The 19,324-nt window shown below is 44.0% G+C and overlaps 1 protein-coding gene across 5 annotated transcripts in view; it reads left to right on the top strand.

The window, feature by feature from the left end:
- The window catches only part of cacnb2a (calcium channel, voltage-dependent, beta 2a), a 28,398-nt gene that overhangs the window by 6,726 nt on the left and 2,348 nt on the right, over positions 1-19,324 (top strand). For 2 of the 5 annotated variants that reach the window (XM_056742282.1, XM_056742290.1), the window contains exons 2-12: positions 2,873-2,992; positions 4,500-4,622; positions 4,882-5,018; positions 5,394-5,470; positions 6,851-6,984; positions 9,273-9,353; positions 9,574-9,632; positions 10,971-11,080; positions 11,478-11,629; positions 12,111-12,206; positions 18,889-19,065. In XM_056742282.1, the coding sequence (XP_056598260.1) occupies positions 2,873-2,992; positions 4,500-4,622; positions 4,882-5,018; positions 5,394-5,470; positions 6,851-6,984; positions 9,273-9,353; positions 9,574-9,632; positions 10,971-11,080; positions 11,478-11,629; positions 12,111-12,206; positions 18,889-19,065 (1,266 nt within the window). Of the gene's footprint in view, positions 1-577; positions 1,204-2,872; positions 2,993-4,499; positions 4,623-4,881; positions 5,019-5,393; positions 5,471-6,850; positions 6,985-7,145; positions 7,166-9,272; positions 9,354-9,573; positions 9,633-10,970; positions 11,081-11,477; positions 11,630-12,110; positions 12,207-18,888; positions 19,066-19,324 lie in introns of those variants that run through there. The other 3 variants (XM_056742298.1, XM_056742276.1, XM_056742307.1) reach the window with 3 other exon arrangements.

Here is a 19,324-nt window from a genome sequence, read left to right as displayed (position 1 = left end):
TTGGGGGCCCCCATAAGACGTAAAAATAGACTTTGAGGGGTCCCTCAGATATTTGTATTTGAGTAAAAATTATAATGACAAATGTGATTAAATTCATGCAATGGATGTGGTATATTTTGTGCATTAATTATTTACAATAATTTATGTCAAGTTTGTTTATGGACTAGTTGTCATGTCTCTTTACATTTGAAACGCCCCGCCCCACATCTAAAGACGCTGCTTATCATTTTAAATATATTGTGTATTTTGTATAAATTGTATATTGCGAGACTAACCCCCATCAAAAAAGAGTATTTTAAGGGGGACCCCCATAAGACTTGGTTCAATTCGAGCACTGACTACGAGTGTGTGCCGGTGTACATCGGAGAGTGTGTGTCTTTTTTCTTCGCTTGTTTTTCTTTCATTAAGCACGATTCCTTTATGATTTGTACTTTTTTATCACTGCTTCGTTCTTCGTTTCTTTTCACATTCCTCACGCACACGCGCAAGCGCAGCGACATAAATTACACAGATGGAGAGACGGAAAGAGAGAGGCAGTTGAATGAGATGAGAAAGTTAGGTGAAGTGAGAGAGAGAGAGAGAGAGAGAGAGAGAGGATGAGTGAATATGAGAAGGGGGGAAAGAGAGAGAGTGGCTGCAGATCTCACAGACGCCGTTCACTCGTTGAGACGTCGGATGTCTTCTCATGTTTAGCTGGGCGATGTTTACACAGAACAGCGGACGGACGCAAACCATCGGACCGCGAGAACGCAGGAGCGCGTGACTGCAGCATCATCACCATCATTTCTGCGCGTGCCGTCGTCCGGCGCGCTGTGAGCATGACGGCCCGGCGCGCTGCAGTGGGTTCGGCTGAAGACCCTCTTTACTGAACACAAGCATTGATAAGCATCGCAGCCGTCATCGTCCACTATGCGCAGGGAGCGATCACACGCACGTGGAATTACGCGCCATCGTCCCCACAGCAACCGCCGCGCAGGTAACACCGCGAACGTCAGCCCGAGCAATAGCAGAGACATTAGGTAGCAGTTTAATCCGAACTTCCGAGAAAAGACATCCGAGAGAAACGCGGTGTGTGCGTCTGCGATCGAGTTCACTGAAGTATGGTGAGGAGAGCAAACGCTCAAACCTGATTGGCCGATGAAGGCCTCCTGGATCCGCCTGCTGAAACGAGCAACGGGGAGTCGAGTGAAGAACAGCATCACTGTAAGAAACTGTCAACTAACTTTACACACCGCGTGTGTGTGTGTTTGTCTTCATTCATTTGATTGTACAAATAGGCTGATGTGTGATGAGTTAGAAATGAAAATACACGCTGACGTGTAATGAAGTAGCACGTGCTTCTTCTAATCCGTGACCTAACGTGACCTTGATTCCACGTTTACTGGTATATTTCGTTTGTAAATATTTCCCTGAATTTAGGAGTTCGCCTTTCATTTGGAGCACGTGGAGTGCCTGTGCACGTGGGGTAATCGCACACATCGCTTTGTTCGTTTTTTTGTGTTTGTGCCTTTTCTAAACATAAAAATGTGCCATTACTCTTGAAACAAAATGCTACGGTAGCAACGTTTATTTGACAAAACATTGATTATTAAAGATGTTCTGTATGTGTCTTATTGATCAGGTGCTTCAAGGTGATCCTGGATGGTGTTTAAATCACAGAGATCCTGTAGTGGATGTGAACTAGTGTGCCATCTGTGTGTCACATGCTTCTGTGTATGTGTGAGTGAGCGAGAGAGAGAGAGAGAGAGAGACTGACAGTCAGGTTGTGTGTTGTGATGTGCGATCAATACTGCACAACACAGCTGGACATTCCTTTTGCATCAATCTTCTGACTGACCGCGTGTAAATTATTAAAAGAATATTTAAATGTCACAGTGTGTGACGTGTTTAATACACATATAGCCGTGCTTATCTTTTAAAGGGACAGTTCACCCCAAAATGAAAATTCTGTCATCATGAACTCATCCTCGCGTAATTTCAAACCTGTATGACCTTCTTTCTTCTGCAAAACTCAAAAGAAGATATTTTGAAGAATGTCAGTAAACATAAGACGTCGGTCCACATTGACTTTATTTGCATGGACACGAAACCAAAGTCAATGTGGATGTCCAATTTGGGTACAAGAGGGTCTGCTAAATGACTAAATGTAAATGTTACCAACAAGTCTTGAATAAATGATATATGAGTTGTGGGGTAACATCAGTATCAGAAAGTACCGTAGTAAGATTGTAGTTTGTATGAACGAAGGTAATAACTTCTATATCAACATATCTTCGTGTGTGTATCTCATTGTTTATATTTTACCCAGATTTGTCAATCGTGAATGTGTAATATCTGCATAAATTTGATTTCTAAAAGTTTTGCCTAATTACATTTGCTTATATGCAGGACAGTGCAGCACATGTGTATTTACACTACACACTTAAAGGGACAGTTCACCCTTAAATGAAAATTCTGTCATCACTTACTCACCTTCGTGTTGTTTCAAATCTGTTTTAATGTAGTTGTTCTGTTGAAAACAAAATAAGATATTTTGAAGAATGTAGGACACGAAACAGTTCTGGGCCACTTTTGACTACCATTGTTTTTCCTCCCATGATAGTCAACGGTGGCCAAGATCTGTTTGGGTTACAAGCATGCTTACAAATATCTTTCTCTGTGTTCATCAGAACAAAGACCTTTATACAGATATGTACACAACTCGAGAGTGAGTAATTCATGACCAAATTTTTTATTTATGGATGAACTGTCCCTTTAAAATCTGTGGATGAGCTGTTTTATCTGCTGTATCTGAATACCCTTAGGAAAGAAAGATTTGAGGTGTTAGTGATGTTTACAGTATGATGATGATGTCCCTGTGTGTGTGTTGTAGGGCTCAGCAGACTCGTACACCAGTCGACCGTCAGATTCTGATGCTTCACTGGAAGAAGATAAAGAGACTCTACGTCGAGAAGCTGAGAGACGTGCGCTGACCCAGCTTGAGAATGCAAGGGTACTGCTGTCCTTCTGTCTGTCTGTCTCATGGTGTATTTGTTCAAGCACCTGTCTGTAAAAATGATTGACACGCCAGGAAGTCGTTTCGGAACATTTCCGCCTAATGATGTCTAGACTGAGTCTTCCTTCACTGACTTGAATACTGAATTTGACGAACATCAAGGATTTATAAGGATGAGGTGATAATTCATAACTTCAGTCTCAGATCAAACACACAAACAGAGCTGTGTTCGGGCTTGTCCGGACGTTGAGAGTCGCATCCTCCTCTGGGGTTATTTCGAGTCATTTTTGGCTGCACATTTTTAGACGTATTTTCTCCGGGGGGATTCAGAGCAGCTGTTTGGATGGAGGCGATATGTGAAACTCAAACTCACTTCTGTTCTTCTGTCGTTGTCACATTCGTCCTTTACTTCAGGACCGACAGCTATTCATAGCGTGTGGCATCAATCAGGTGGTATAAGAAATACATTGCACTCATGAATATTAATAATGAGTCCAGATGCCCTGCGGTGAGATGATGACAGTAAAATATTCTGCGTTCTGAGTCCTGAAGTCTGGCCAAATCTAAGCACAGTTTGATTTGGGTTTCCTGGAGAATCAATTCAGATGTAAAAAAAGATTTCATTCTGTATTTACAGAAAATAATATTGCCGTGTTGCTTGTGATCTAAAACCTGAATCATTTTCATAAAATGTTGTAACATGTTGACTTGGTTTTTGTGGCAACCCAGATGAAAATGTTATTACTCTGATGTTGCTCTTTCATAGCTCAAGAGATCTGATGGACTTCTCAGTTGTGTTTCGTTTAAATATTAAGATGTTTATCCTTAAATTTTACATGTTTCTCTGAACGTGTGTGTGAGCAGTCAACCGTCCGCAGTACCTTTAGAGGACATCGTGTCCTCTGTTTGGCATACCCATAATTCACAGCGTTTGTGAGGTCATTGTGTGGCTGTTCAATACACAAGCTGACTGCCGTGTTAAACCCTCACTGCATCATAAATTATACATGACAGCCGTGTGTGAAGACAAGTGTGACTCACATCACCACTAGCGCTTCAGGTTGACAATGAAACAAAATTATCATTTAAGGCTGTGTTCACATTTGACTTTTTTTTAAGAGAAGTTTTAACAGGCAGCGTTTACACACGAAGGCAGCTCAGAGAAACAGATTCAGACCTGCTCGACCAATCACCTTCCTTGCACGTATTTTTTTGGAAACGACGGGTCTTGCTACTCGGGTTGTCATTGGTTATCCGTGAAAAAGGTGCTTGACGTAGGGCGTTTTTTTCTTCAGAAAAGTGGAAAATTTTTCCAGGACACTCATTTTTTAAAACAATATATAATGTTAAACAGACACTGGCAGCTTTAAAAAAGAAGTCAAATGTGAACATAGCCTAACATTACAAAATATCTGTGTTTCCAAAATATGTCATCAGTCAAAGAGATGTTTGTGTTGTTCTTGTTTTCTGAATATTTTCTCTTCACCGTTTTTCTTCTGATCAGACTAAACCGGTGGCGTTCGCAGTGCACACTAATATCGGCTACAGCGCTTCCCTCGAAGATGACGTCCCTGTGCCCGGAATGGCCGTCTCGTTTGAGGCTAAAGATTTCCTTCACGTTAAAGAAGTAAGAAACACACAGATTCACAATCAGAGGTCTGACAACACATCTGCTCTCTAATTCATTCAAGTTTAATTTTAGACGAAGTTGAAAAGGTGAAGTTATAAATAATATTCATGGCAGCACATTAGATCATGTTGGATAACATCAAGCAAGAGATTTTCTTCATGTGTTTCCTGTTATGAAAGCAAAAGTTGTTAAAGAATGATTATTATTAAGAAGTTAACAGTCCTTCACTGATGATCGTGTTTGTGTTTAATAACAGAAGTTTAATAATGACTGGTGGATCGGGCGTTTGGTGAAAGAAGGTTGTGAAATCGGCTTTGTTCCCAGTCCTGTGAAGCTGGAAAACACTCGACTCCAGCAGGAGCATCGCTCCAAACCAGGAAAATTCTATTCCAGGTATTCAAAAGCATCCTATCAGACATATCGACTGAACATTATGCTCTAATGTGTCTTCATATTACAGTTTTGTTAAACACAGCCATAATAGTCTTCATTTGTTATGTACCTATTGAAAAAAAACAATTTAAAGATCAGTTAAAAAAGTTTGTGATCTGGTTTGAGAATAGGAAATGTGACTGGTGAGCTGCTAAAACCAGCATGACAGTGTGTAGAACATCAGTTCAGACAGATTCATATTGATCGACATTTTGTGAATATTTTTATTTATGTTGCTCCTTTAATTTGTTGTTGAGTTCTGTTTTGTATTTTTAAAGATTGTTTTCGTATTTTTTCTTTCAGAATTAAGTTTTTCTGAACATTGCTTTCTTTCAGTAAATCCGGGGCAAACTCATTATCGAGTCTTGGAGATATTGTTTCAGTCTCACGAAAATCAACTCCACCCTCCTCAGGTGAGTCATGAGTCATCAACAGACATCAAACATAATCACTCACTTACATTTAGAGATGCACCGATACTAAATTTCTCGGCTGATACAGATAGACGATTTTCTTCCGATACCCATTCTGAAGATTACAATTCTCAACTTTATGAATGTTATTAAAACATATAATGAGTATTAATATCGAACATCAAACTGGTGATGTTTCTTAACATTTTCTCTATTCAGAGCACAAATTCATAGAATTTTCCAGTCCTCTTTTGATTGACAGGATATATCGGCCCTGACCATCAGCTGTTTATCAACTAAAAGATTGCTTTTTTTGACTGACGCAGATTTTTGGATGATGTATTGGTGCATTTCTAGTAACATTATTCATTAATGTTAATTTTCATAATAACCATCCCGTTAACAAGGGGATTATAGTGCCTGCTTTAGTTTCATGGGCCTTAAAAAATACAACTTTTGTCATTTTAATGCAAAGTATATATAATTATAATATCTTGTTCATAAGTTTTTATAATTAATATAGTTTTTATATCTTAGTTTTATTATTATTTTTAATTAGCTTTTATTTTTGCATTTTTTAAATGTAAATGTTTAAGGTTTATCAATTTGGGTGTATGCATTTACAGTTTTGATTTTAGCTTTATAATTATTTAAAAATGTTATGTTAATTTTAGATTTTTTTTAGCAATTTTGGTGTATGCTTTTGTCTTTTTATAATTCATGTTTTGTGTTGCTATCTAAGATTACTCCATTTTTATTTGATTTAAATTTTAGTTTTGTTCATTATTTTTACAACATTTACATTTTTAATTTAATTGATGTTTTCCAATTATTTTAAGGGCCAATATTTAATTTGATTTCAATGATCAGAAACGTTTTAAACTAAAATAACTTTAGGGCTGCATAACATGTGATATGCATTATCTTTTTTATAAATAATACCAAAATCAAGTTAAATTTAAAAATATATATATCTATATACCCACAATGCATTTCCATTCCTTTTGGTAAAATGAAGCATTACATTCTCAACATTCTTTCTGTTATCAGCATCGACCTTAAACTCTGATTGTATGAAACTATTGACGTATATTAAAACAATTAACTGTACAGCGATATGTAGCGACATTTGAAATGATTTTCAATATGTCTATATATATTTAGGCTAGAAGTCTGTACATCCTAATCCTTTATGCAGCTAATTTGCAGTTTTGCTGAAATGTTGCAATGATTTTGTTACGTGAGTTTTTTAATGAGTTTGACATTAGAGTGTCGATATATTCTTCATACAGAATAGAATTGATATAATTCCTTGTCTAGTAAACTGTGTAATGTTGTGAAATGATTGTAGTCTGTAAGTGTGTATATATTTGTGTGTAGCTGTGGATATAGATGCTGCTGGTTTAGATCCAGAGGAGAACGAGCCTCCTCTTCCTCAGCGTTCTCCTAAAGCCAGTCCAAACGCAGTCATACCCCCTTTAGCCCGTGAGAAACGAATGCCTTTCTTTAAGAAGGTAAAGCATTCGGCTGCGTCTGTCACCTGCTGCACGGCATCACGCCACAGTCTGTTACGCTTGTCATCGCCCTGTTGTCCACAGTCGCTCTCTCTCTCTTTAACGTTTGTACCCTCTTGCTTCCTCACGTTTGATCTCTTTCCTTCTAATATTCCTCTCAGCTAAACAGAAGCAGAAGTCGGTAAGTTCAGCCTCAGACAGTCATGCAGGAGTCATTCCTTCTCTGCACTACCATCAGTCAACTCTGTGACGCTAAACAATAAAATGTTCATTTTCTGAGATGGATTATCCCGTATGCTTTAGTTCAAAACTGTGTTTTATTTACTAGTAAAAAAAAGTAAATAGTTCAACAAAAAGTTATGTAATATTAGTTGACATACAGTATGATGGTGTGAGAGCAGGACTGACTCCTGACAGATGAACGTTTCTGACTTTGTGTTCTCGCATGTTCTCATTCTTTGTGCTTCTGTGTGTGTGCATTTGTGTGCACGTGTGTATTTGTGTTCATGTTTGAAAAAGAGAATGGGACTCCAAATTTTGCATAAAAAGAATCTTATTGACTTAACATGAGAATATAGGTTTTTCATATTATTATGATGATAACACCTCACATAGTTGTATTTTGTTACCATTACCATGATATTAGTAAAATTACTTCAATATTGTTTGAAACTTCGTGTGACTCCTAACACCTTTGATTATAAATAATTTTAAATAATTTACTTTTTCCTCTGAAAAAATTAAATATTCCATATAATCATTGTTGAAAATGTGTTTAGATGAAATGGAATTTTTCACTTAATTAAATCTGATGTTTCAATCGTCACACACCTGTGTCACAGTGTGTCTGTCTACAATGCCCAAAATGTATATTTGGGGATTCGACTGTCAATGGTCTGTATCAGGTAAAATCCCTGGACTACCACAATATTGAAAAATGTCAATCAAACAAACTATCTGCGAAAGTAGTATAAAATATAGTATTATAATCATTTTAATCACAGATTGTTTATCTGATAATGTAATGTGTAGGTTAATTATAAATAAAAAAATTGCGTTGCTGTAACTAGGATTGTCAAGGTACTGTAAACATATTTTATGATACTATACCTTATGAAATATCACGAGACCACGTAGTATTCAATGCTATGTCTTGTTCCTAAGCACATCTATAAAATCAGTGTATCATTCAATCAATTCATTTAGGAGAGAAACACTGCAAAAAGACAGATGAAAGTGTTCAAAGGAACGTCAATGCACATATGCACCATTAGTCACGGCACTACCATACTACCGTTAAAAACTGTGGCATCACAGGAATTTTGAAGCTTTAGCATAGAGCTGGTACACCGTGCAACACTAATTGTAACGTGTGTCACTGAGATTGCAACGGGTATAATATGACCCACATATCATTATGTTTATTAATCCGTTACAACAAAAACTAATATATTACTGTAATATCATTACTTTTGTGATGCGTTACTCCCAACTCTGCTGATGTGTACCGAAAAGAACATTGAGTCAACCTAATCTGAGCTCAGATAACTGTAAATAATGTTTCATTCATTCAATCATGTTTGACTGTGAGTAACAGAAAAGACACATGAATTTCACGTGTTTTTACATGTTTTTCGCATGTGATAATATTTATTTAACATCTGCAAAAAGCACATGTGAAATGTGTTCTTTTGGAACATTTCTTTGTGAATCCCATGTGAAACCCGTGGGATAACATGTGGAACGGGAAGAACATTTGATCCAATGTTTAACATGTGCAGAAACCACATGTGAAATGTGTGTCTTTTTAAACATATTACTGTGAATTCCCATGTGAAACACATCGGTTAGCATGTGGTGACATGTGAAGAGCATATGATCACATGTGTTTAACATGTACAAAAAAACAAATGTGAAAAGAGTTTTTCTAAAACATTTTAGTGTGAATCCCATGTGCAACCCATTGGATAACATGTGCAGACATGTGAAGAACATGTGGAGACATAAGGGTTTTTACAATGTTATCCCATGGGTTTCACTCGGGAATTCACATGGGATTCACACCAAAATGTTCCAAAAACACACATTTCAAACTAAGTCTTGTGTGTTTTTCACACATGTGAATTTCGTGTGTGTTTCGCATCACTTCAGTCCATTTCATTGAGATCATCAGAGATATTAAATAGTGCGTGAAATGAAAGAATGAAATGAAAAAAATGTACTGTAATATAATCTCTCAGAGGTTGTGTGTTTGTGTGTTGATGTGTGTGTTCTGTGCTGGTTTACAGACAGAACATGTCCCGCCGTATGATGTGGTGCCCTCCATGAGACCTGTGGTGTTAGTTGGACCTTCTCTCAAGGGTTACGAGGTCAGCACCTTTAACATCACATCATAGAGAACATTAAACATGTACATGACTGTCTTCTGTAAAACTAACCACAGAATAAACTTGAGAAGATGTCCCTTTACACAACGTTGATGGTGATTTCATTGTGATCATTATTTGAACATCGATGCACACATGTTTCAGATTTATGCTCAGATTGAGACGGAAAATTTGACACAAATGTTTTTTGGTTTGTGAACAGGTCACAGATATGATGCAGAAAGCTCTGTTTGACTTTCTGAAGCACCGCTTTGAAGGGAGGTAAGATGTTTTCTTTCTCTCTCGTCTGTTCATCTCGGATTCAAGTGAGTTTAGAGATTTGTGCGTCTGTGTGTCACGTGAGGGCAGAAAGTTTCTTTAAATAGTCACGTCTCATTGCCATAATTGGCCATGCTGGTCCACAAACACAGAGCTGTGTCACATCACATGACCGTTCCTTCTCTTGACCAAAGACTCAATCCTGCTGTGTAAAGTCATGTGTGTAATATCCGTTTCATTTTATATCCTTGTGTACTTCTGATAGTTTGAATGAAAAACTACAAACAATGATTTGCAACATGTTTGGGTAGTTTTCATGAATTCAAATGGGGAAACACTGACACATTAAGTTATTACACTGCTCGTTGGAATAATTGATTGTGATTGGCCAGTCGCAACATTTGTAGGATTGTTATTCCCAGATAACAAACTAGTAACACACGGGAACCCGGATGCATCAAATCATTTTGACTGTTTTGTTTTGGACAAATTGTAAAAATTTAAAAACATGATGAACAATGGTTAAACCAAATGAACATCCTTGAAAATGAAATGACAACTAATAAATTATATAAAGCATCACATTTATTCAATCAAACAGAAAGTTGAACATTTTAATAAAAGCCTTTTTTATAACACTTTTAAGCCCATAAGTAACCAGTCTAACTAAATGAGCAAATTCACAGCATACGTCCTCTTGTAGTTCACTGAGCTTTGAACGAATCACTGATCTAACGAATTGGTTCAAAGGAGTCATTTGTTTGCGAGTCGTTCATACTGGCGAACTCGACGGTTCAGAATATCACTGATTCAACAAGCCAACTTCACAGCTAAAAACTTTACAATGATGTACAGCAAGTTAACTTAGAAAACCTATTCAAGAAATGAATTGAATACATAGAAAATAAATCACTTTGCTTTTAAACTGTGAATTCAACAGAAAATAAATGTAAAGAAATAGCACAGCTGAGCCACTGTAAAGGAAAGAGGTGCTTTGGATTTATACCACAAGAAAATGGAGGATCATTGCAAAATGGAATGTGGCACAATGATCGTTTCACCTCCATTATTTTGTTTTTGTAATTGTTGAAGGCCAAAATGAACGATTACGGTTCATTTTTGATTTATTGCACAGCCCTACCGGCAGTTATCACAGAAATAAACCCCGACAGTGTTTGTTCAGGACGTTTCACTAAATATCTTTAATAGATCTGATGACATTTATCCTGCTTAAGTCAATGCATCAGACAGTTCTCAGTGTACATGAATGAGCTGTGGGCGTTTAGTGTGATAAAGTTTGTGCTAAATGAATGATTCTCAGTCATGTTTGTCTTGTTTTAGGATTTCAATCACAAGAGTGACGGCTGATATTTCTCTCGCCAAGCGCTCAGTGCTGAACAATCCCAGCAAACACGCCATCATCGAGCGCTCCAACACACGATCTAACTTAGGTGAGAGAGAGTCCCTTTCTGAGCTGGACAATATTTTGATATTCCCACAACAACACTCCGGATTCTTCTCTTTAAAATCTCTATAATCGTTTTATCTGGCCTTAACACGCTCACATTCATCACTGTAGAGGAAACTAACCTGCAGAACAATTTATATACTGTTTCAGTAAACAAGCGTCTATTTTTTTTTATTATTCACAAGCTGTTATATGTAAATGTTTGTTTGTTCACTGCATCATTATCCTGTTCTTGATTCTGATTGGTTGCAATAGTGTTTTCTGTTCCAAACCAAAGTGTATTCACGTCTGTAATAAACTTGTGGATTCAGTGATTTGTATGATGTTTCTGTGATGTTGAGCACACGTGTCAGGTGAGGTATAATTGTGTGTGTGTGTAGCTGAGGTTCAGAGCGAGATCGAGAGGATCTTTGAGCTGGCCCGGACGTTACAGCTGGTTGTTCTTGATGCAGACACCATAAATCATCCGGCTCAGCTGGGGAAGACGTCTTTGGCACCCATTATTGTGTACGTCAAGATCACCTCTCCTAAGGTACAAACACACACATTCACTTTTACTGCAACTTATGGTGTCATTTTCATTCACTGAAAACTGTGTGTGTGTGTATTTCCCTATGTGTGTCTGTGTTTGTGTGCTTGTCCGTGTGTGAGTGTGTGCGTGCTTGCACGTGTGTGTGCGTCTTTCCATGTGTGTGTGAGTGTGTGTGTGTGTGTGTGTGTCCCGCTGGGGACCTAAACCTGAATGCAAAAAAACTCATGAGGACCGAGTGCTCAAAAAAGCTTATATATCGTATAGAAATTATTTTATTTTTAATCTAACAATACAAAAAGTTTTCTATGATCTTTAGGTTTAGGGGTTGGGGATAAAATATACAGTTTGTGCAGTATAAAAATCACTACGCCAATGGACTGTTCCAATGGAGATAATACACCAGACGAGTGTGTGCGTGCGGATCAGTTTTGTGATAAATGATGATTATTGATTATTGATGATTGAGGTGTTAATGTTTCAGGTTCTGCAGAGGTTAATAAAATCTCGAGGGAAATCTCAGGCCAAACATCTCAATGTACAGATGGTCGCAGCTGATAAACTGGCACAGTGTCCACCGGTGAGTGCTCACGCATGCACATGTCGGGTTTCCATGTATTTTGGGATCTTTTCATAGAAATGATGCTTCTTACACGCTACAAACTGAATATGTTCTCCATTCACACTACTCCTAAATATAACCATCACAGAAAACATTCTGCATTTTTAAATGTTTAATCATCATTTACTTTGATTTATAAGTTGTTTCTCATTGGGACCAAAACATTTCGTACAAGGTCAAAATGTGTTTGATATTTATAAAGCTTATTATAACGTCTTGGTTACGTATGTAACCTCAGTTCCCTGATGGAGGGAACGAGACGTTGTGTCGAGAACGACAGATGGGGTTCGCCCTTGAGAACCAATCAACTCTGACTACTATAGAAAAGGCCAATGAAATTTGGCGAATGCAATTTGCATGCCGGGCTCCGCCCCCGGAAATCCGGTATAAAAGGAGGCCGGCGTGCAGCATTCACTTACCTTTGTTCTGAAGAGCCTGAGACCTCTCAAACTGCAGCAGAATACGATACGTGTTCGTGGCATAAGGGACACAACGTCTCGTTCCCTCCATCAGGGAACTGAGGTTACATACGTAACCAAGACGTTCCCTTTCTGTCGGTCTCTCGACGTTGTGTCGAGAACGACAGATGGGGTTGCCTATGGAAAACGCCACAACGCTGTATCGCGTCACAATCTCTAGCGAAGCGACGGTAACAAGCCTGGGCGTGTCATCTCGAAGCTTTCGTGAGACTGTAACCTTCCAGTGTGGTGGTCGGGGGGTTCCAGAGCTTTCTTGGAGAAAGATGGGTACAGCCCTGACCGGTAACTTTCACGGACGGGGCCTTAGCTCTCTATAGGCGAGAGGCCGTCCAGATCAGTTTACACCGGGTAAGCGCGACTCTTAATCAGAGAAGCGCTACAGAGGCCACCTCCTACCCGTGGGGAGGAATATGGTGGATATAGGTATGGTCTCGTCCTTGGAGGAGAACGCATGGAACGTGCGGACTGAGTAGTTAACCGCGAGGTGGAGGCCCACCTGGGGAAGCTCATGGGTTACCAGGAGTGGGAACCATTCTCATGAGGATACATCAGACGGAACAGCCCACGGAGGGGGTGTTACAGACGTCCGGTAGCACTAGGTCCGGTTAGAGCTATCTGTGATAGCTCACATGGTATCCCGGCCTAAGGGGGAAGGCTGCTCTGCCCAGCCAGCCCCCAGGGGGTGCTTGTTTGGTGATGGATGGAATGCCTATTCTTAACCAGTGTCTGGGTAAGAAGGGAGGCTGGTGAGGTACCAGTTTCTTAGCGATGTGTTCGGGTAAGAAGAAAAGGTAAATAGCACACTGACCCAACCTGTTAGAGGGTGGAAAGGTGCTTTCGCAGGCATACGCCCCCCCGGATGCCAGTCCTACATGTCGCCACGCAGGACGTGGGCTGACACCGGGTTTACGCGAAGGTTGTTAACCCTTGCGAAGGTGTTTGGGCATAGCCCAACCCGCAGCTCTACAGATGTCTGCTAGAGAGGCGCTTCTGCCAGTGTCCAGGAGGTGGCTAAACTCCGTGTGGAGTGAGCCCTCACTGCCAATGGGCATGGGAGATTCTGAGATCGGGATGCCGTCGTAACGGCGTCCACGACCCAGTGCGCCAGCCTCTGTTTGGAGACAGCCTTCCCCTTCTGCTGTCCTCCAACAGACACGGAGCTGGTCAGAGCTTCAGAGCTCTGCGTGCGGTCCAGTACGTACTGGACACAACACTAATCGGGTTGGGTCTTCCTCCCCCATGGGGAGCGCCTGCAAGTTCACCACTTGGCCCCGGAGGGAGTAATGGGAACTTCTTGGGCACGCATCCGGGCCTGGGTCTCAAGATAACGTGAGAGTTTCCAGGGCCGAGTTTAAGGCAATCCAGGGACACGGAGGATGCTCGGTGGTCCCCTACCCTCTTGAAGGAAGTGAGCGCCGTCAGGAGGGCCGTCTTACTCTATGAGGAAGATCGGAACCTCCGAGGGGCTCTTTGGGGGGCCCTGAGGCTCCCCAGGACCACTTAGGGTCCCAAGAGGGTATGGAGCGGAGATGAGGCGGATTCCGCCCTCTCGCTGCTTAGGAACCTGGTGACCAGGTCGTGTTGCCCTAGAAACTTTCCACCGACTGAGTCGTGATGAGTGGCAATAGCGACTACATACACTTTCAGTGTGGAAGGGAGATGTTAGTCTCCAGTCTCGTGAGGAGGGGAACACAATCCTGATCAAGCACCTCAGTGGGTCTTTCTCATTGAGAAAGACACCAGGACGAGAAGAGGCACCGTCTAGAGGCGTGTAACCGCCTAGTAGATGGGGCCCTAGCCTGGGTGATGGTCTCAGCCGTATAGGGGGAGTAGCCATCTTAGGATCTTCTCGTCCCGTCTAGAGACCAGACATGGGTGTTCCAGAGGTCTGATCTGGGATGCCAGAACGTGTCCTTCCCCTGAGAGAGCAGGTCCTCTGTCAGGGGAATGGTTCAGGGGGAGTCGCTGTCCAGAGCATCGGCTCTGAGGCCAAGTGCGGTTAGACCGGTGTGGTGTAACCAATAACACTTGGTGCTCCTGCTCCCTGACCTTGCACAGAGTCTGTACAAGAAGGCTCCTGGGGGGGGGAAGGTGTGCTTCCGCCCATCCCGCGGCCAGCTGTGCGCAAGGATATCCGTGCCGAGGGCAGGGACTATCAAGCGGGCAAATGGTGGTGTTACGGGAGGTGAACAGGTTTTACCTGGGCCTACCCGAACAGCCTCCAAATGAGCTGGACTGCACGGGGGTGGAGTCGCCACTCTCCACGAGGCATAAACTGGCGAGAAAGCACGTCGGCTGTCTAGTTCAGTTTGCCCGGGGTGTGTGGCCTGCAGGGAACGAGTCACCTGTTGACTCCACCGGAGGAGGCGTCGAGCAAGTTGTGTTTAGCTGCTGTGTGCGAACGCCACCCTGACGATCTGTATTCGCTACAGCTATAGTGCTGTCCTCGGAACAGCACGTGCATGTCTCGCACGAGAGGCCGTAGCCTGCTCAGTGCAAGTAGCATAGCCCACAACTCTTGGCAATTGATATGCCAGCGCAGGCGGGGGTTCGTCCAAGACCCCACCTGCGTGCCCGTTGCACACTACACCGCACCCCTGCAGGGAGACTTCAGTCGTCACCACGACCTGCCTCATAACCTGCTCAAAGGGACCTGAGTCCGTCGAAAAAGTCATAAAGACTAGGGGTTATGGTGCGTCGGCAGCAGGGCGGCATCACCATGCGCCTGCTGCCGGTGTGCCACGCTCTCCTCGGAACTCGACTCTGAAACCAGTGTTGGAGCGGTGTCATGTGCATCAACTCGAGGGGTATTAACCCGCGAGGACGCCATGTGTCCCAGGAGCCTCTGAATTGTTTCAGGGGGACCGCTGTCTGCCTAAAATGTTCATTTCAGACAGTTCAACACTGGTTGGGCACAACTGCGGACAGGTGTGCCGACATGGTGACAGAGCTGAGTTCCATACCGAGAAAGAGGATGCTCTGCACTGGGGAGAGCTTGCCCCTCTCTTGGTTGACCTGGAGTCCCAATCGACCTAGGTGCCGGAGCACCAGGTCCCTTTGTGTACATAACAGATCTCGCGAGTGTGCCAAGATAGGCCAGTCGCTGAGATAGTTTAGTACCCGCTCGCCTTCCTCCTCTCAGGGAGAAAGGGCGGTCAGGGACAGACCGAAAGGGAGGACTCTGTACTGATATGCCCGCCTCTCGCACGCGAACCGTGGGAACGGCCGGTGTCGAGGAGGATCGAGACATGAAAGTAAGCGTCCTTCAGGTCGATTGCCACGAACCAATCCTGACACCTCATAGATGTCAGGACGCGCCTCTGTGTGAGCACCCTGAATGGCAGCTTGTGAAGGTGCTCTGTTCAGGGTACGCAGCCTTTGGGGGCAACCCGCCGTCTTTCTTGGGAACGATGAAGTGCGGGTGGTGACCCACTGAACATCTTGGTTTTGAGGGACGAACTCGATGCCTGTTTTGCCAGAAGGGTGGTGACCTCTACCCGAAGTACGGAGGCGTCCCTGCCTCTGACAGAGGGAGAGATGATGCCCCGAAACTTGGGTGAGTCTCTGGCGAACTGGATCGAGTAACCAAGACGGACCGCCCTCATTAGCCAGCGAGACAGTGTGGGCAGCTCTCGAGCTCCCAGGGACTGTGACAGGGTGACCAAGGGGACGGTCTGCTTCATCATTCCCACGGGGGGTGGTTCGTCGGCTGGCGGAGCTAACCATGTCGCGGGGAGTCCCCGGAGGGAAGGTTTTTGCTCCGCCTGCTTACCTGCCTGGCGGGACAACGGCACGCACTGTCGGTTTGAGAGTGGTGACGGCTGTCGTATGTGTACGACCTCACGCCTCGCCAGGGTGTGAGGTCGGTTCGCCGAGCACAGTCCAGTGGAGTGTGCGATCGGCTGCAAGTAAACCCGGGGAGAACAGAAAACTCAGTGAGTAAGTGGGCGCCAAGCCCTAACAAGGGCCCGGCTTTGGTGACGAGGCAGGAGTCGTCCCGTACCGACCGATCAGAGCCGTGGCTGTGAAGGTTCGGGCCCGATGTTGTTCTCCCTGGGGTCTTCCCGTCAGTGTCCCTTCTCGCGAGGAGGTTGCTGACGGGGTGGAGGTTTCCCCCTCGACCTCTGCTTCCGGGGTGCCGCCTGTGGGGGCACAGGAACCGGAGCCGATGTCGAAAGGGTCCTGGGTTGCAGGGAAGCAGACGTCACGTGAGATCTCGGAGGCCTGTAGGCGGCCGAGTCGCGGCGTGAAAAAAATGTGGTTAATTGCCACTGTCTGCTTCGCCGTCAAAAAACTGCTGAGCGCAGTCCTCGACGGTGTTACCAACAACCCACCCTGCGAGATGAGTGCATCAAGAAAGCGGACTTCCTTGCTGTCACTCTTCTGCACAAGGTATAGCCGGGGGTGTCTCTCCTGGACCACTACCGTGGACATCGTCCGACCCAGGGCCCGTGCCGCCGCCTTAGTCGCCCGTAGAGCGCTGTCAGCGGTGGCACGGAGATCCTGCATTATACCCGGGTCGGCCTTACCCTCGTGGAGCCCTCTCAACGCCCTGGCCTGGCGGACCTGCAGGATGGCCAAGGCATAGAGAGAGGAGGCAGCCTGGCCCGCAACATCGCAAGCTTTCGACACCAGTGATGCCGAAGTCTTACGTGCTTTGGACGGTAGGAGTGGTCGATCCCCCCCCAGGTGGTAGCCGTCCGCGGCACAGGTGCACCGCAGGCGGACGTTCCACCCGGGGGATCTCGACGCAGTCCTTGGCTGCCTCACCATCGAGGGAAGTAAGGGAGCCGGAGCTGGTTTCACTGGAACGGTCCGTGAGTGGAGCGTTCCAAGTTTTACACAGCTCCTCATGCACCTCCGGGAAAAACATGGCACCCGGGGTGGGCGCGGTTTGCACCGCGCACCGACCTCGGGAACCACGCATCCCCGGGTTAGCACGGATGACATCACTTCTGCTTCCTCCTGAACTCGACCGCTGGGGGTGGAGTTTGGATTCGGCAGAGTCGGATGCCAGTCTCCCTCCGATGCTGCGAGCGACATCTCATCTACGTCACACATCGTTTCCGAGTGTGTGCGTGAGGATCCGGACGGTATGCCACCGCCGGTTGGGGAACGTTCAGAAGAGCGAATCGGGGTGCGATCGGCCCGTGAGCACTTGGCTGGCGGGTTTACGTTCGCAGAGTTCCCCGTATCACTAACGCTGCTAACGTGGGTGGTCATCGGGGCCGTAGCCACAGATGTCACAGCCCGGGTAGCAGACGAAATGGTGGCTGGTTCCCGTAGGAAGACAGCCACCCGTGACCGCAACTTCTGAATGACAATCTGCCCGCAGTGCAGGCAGATGTGTCAACGAACGCTGCTTCAGTGTGCTGGACGCCCAGACACCTAATGCAGCGATCGTGTCCATCCCCCTCCTCGATGAGGGTGCCGCACCCAAGAGAACAGCGGGACATGCCGCGCTGGAGAATGCTCAGTCAGTCCTGAAAAGGACTTTTAGAAAAAATCTCTAACACCTCCGGAACCGCCGAGACGCCCAGGGGAAGGTCGCTGCAGGAAGGGACGATCCGCTGTAACACGTCGTAGCACCAGCGTGTAGTTGTAGAGGATTGAATCCTGAGTTGTACTCATGAGCGATGGCTCTGAAGAACAAAAGGTAAGTGAATGCTGCACGCCGGCCTCCTTTTATACCGGATTTCCGGGGGCGGAGCCCGGCATGCAAATTGCATTCGCCAAATTTCATTGGCCTTTTCTATAGTAGTCAGAGTTGATTGGTTCTCAAGGGCGAACCCCATCTGTCGTTCTCGACACAACGTCGAGAGACCGACAGAAAGGGAACTATAGGTTAACTGTCAAAGAAAACATTATGTGTTAAAACGACATTAACACAGGAATTAATTCATGGAAAGTTTAAGAAACCTAAACTCCAAACACAAAAGATCTCGGGGCGGATTCACAAAACATTCTTAAGAAAATTCTCCCTAGCTGACATATTATTACTTGTGTTCTCAATAAAAACTGTTTTTACATTGAAAATGTTGTATTAAGGACAATTTCTCGAATCAATAATTCCTTTTTTTAGTTAATTAAGTAACATTACTCTATCTATATCATCATTCTCTGCTGGCGTTTAACAGATCTCTGTCTTCTTCTCTGCGCAGGAGCTGTTCGACATCATTCTGGATGAGAACCAGTTAGAAGACGCCTGCGAGCACATGGCAGATTATCTGGAGGCGTACTGGAAGTCCACTCATCCTCCCAGTGTTCAGACCGGCCCACAACTGGCATCAGAGACTGAAACTGCTGGAGCTGAACATCCTTCTAACCCACAGCTGAAGGTACAACATCAGATGACACACACAAACACAAGCTTTTCATGATCCATACGATACAGGTGTAATATAACAGAGACAGTGAAGACTGTCAGTGATTTTACCCATCGTGTGCTTATCCTTCTGTGATACTGCTGCTTATCAGACTCATGAGTCTGATCCGGTTTCAAATGAGTAACATCAGTCACGGTGAGTGTGAGTTTGTGTGTGACACTCAATACAGAAGAAACGAAACATTGTTTTAAAAGCTTTGAGTTTTTAAAGG

The sequence above is a fragment of the Triplophysa dalaica genome, chromosome 1 (genome assembly GCF_015846415.1).
Source record: "Triplophysa dalaica isolate WHDGS20190420 chromosome 1, ASM1584641v1, whole genome shotgun sequence".
In the NCBI taxonomy this organism is placed as follows: domain Eukaryota; kingdom Metazoa; phylum Chordata; class Actinopteri; order Cypriniformes; family Nemacheilidae; genus Triplophysa; species Triplophysa dalaica.
Note: the sequence above shows the minus strand (reverse complement) of the source record. Positions and strands in the feature narration are given on the sequence as shown.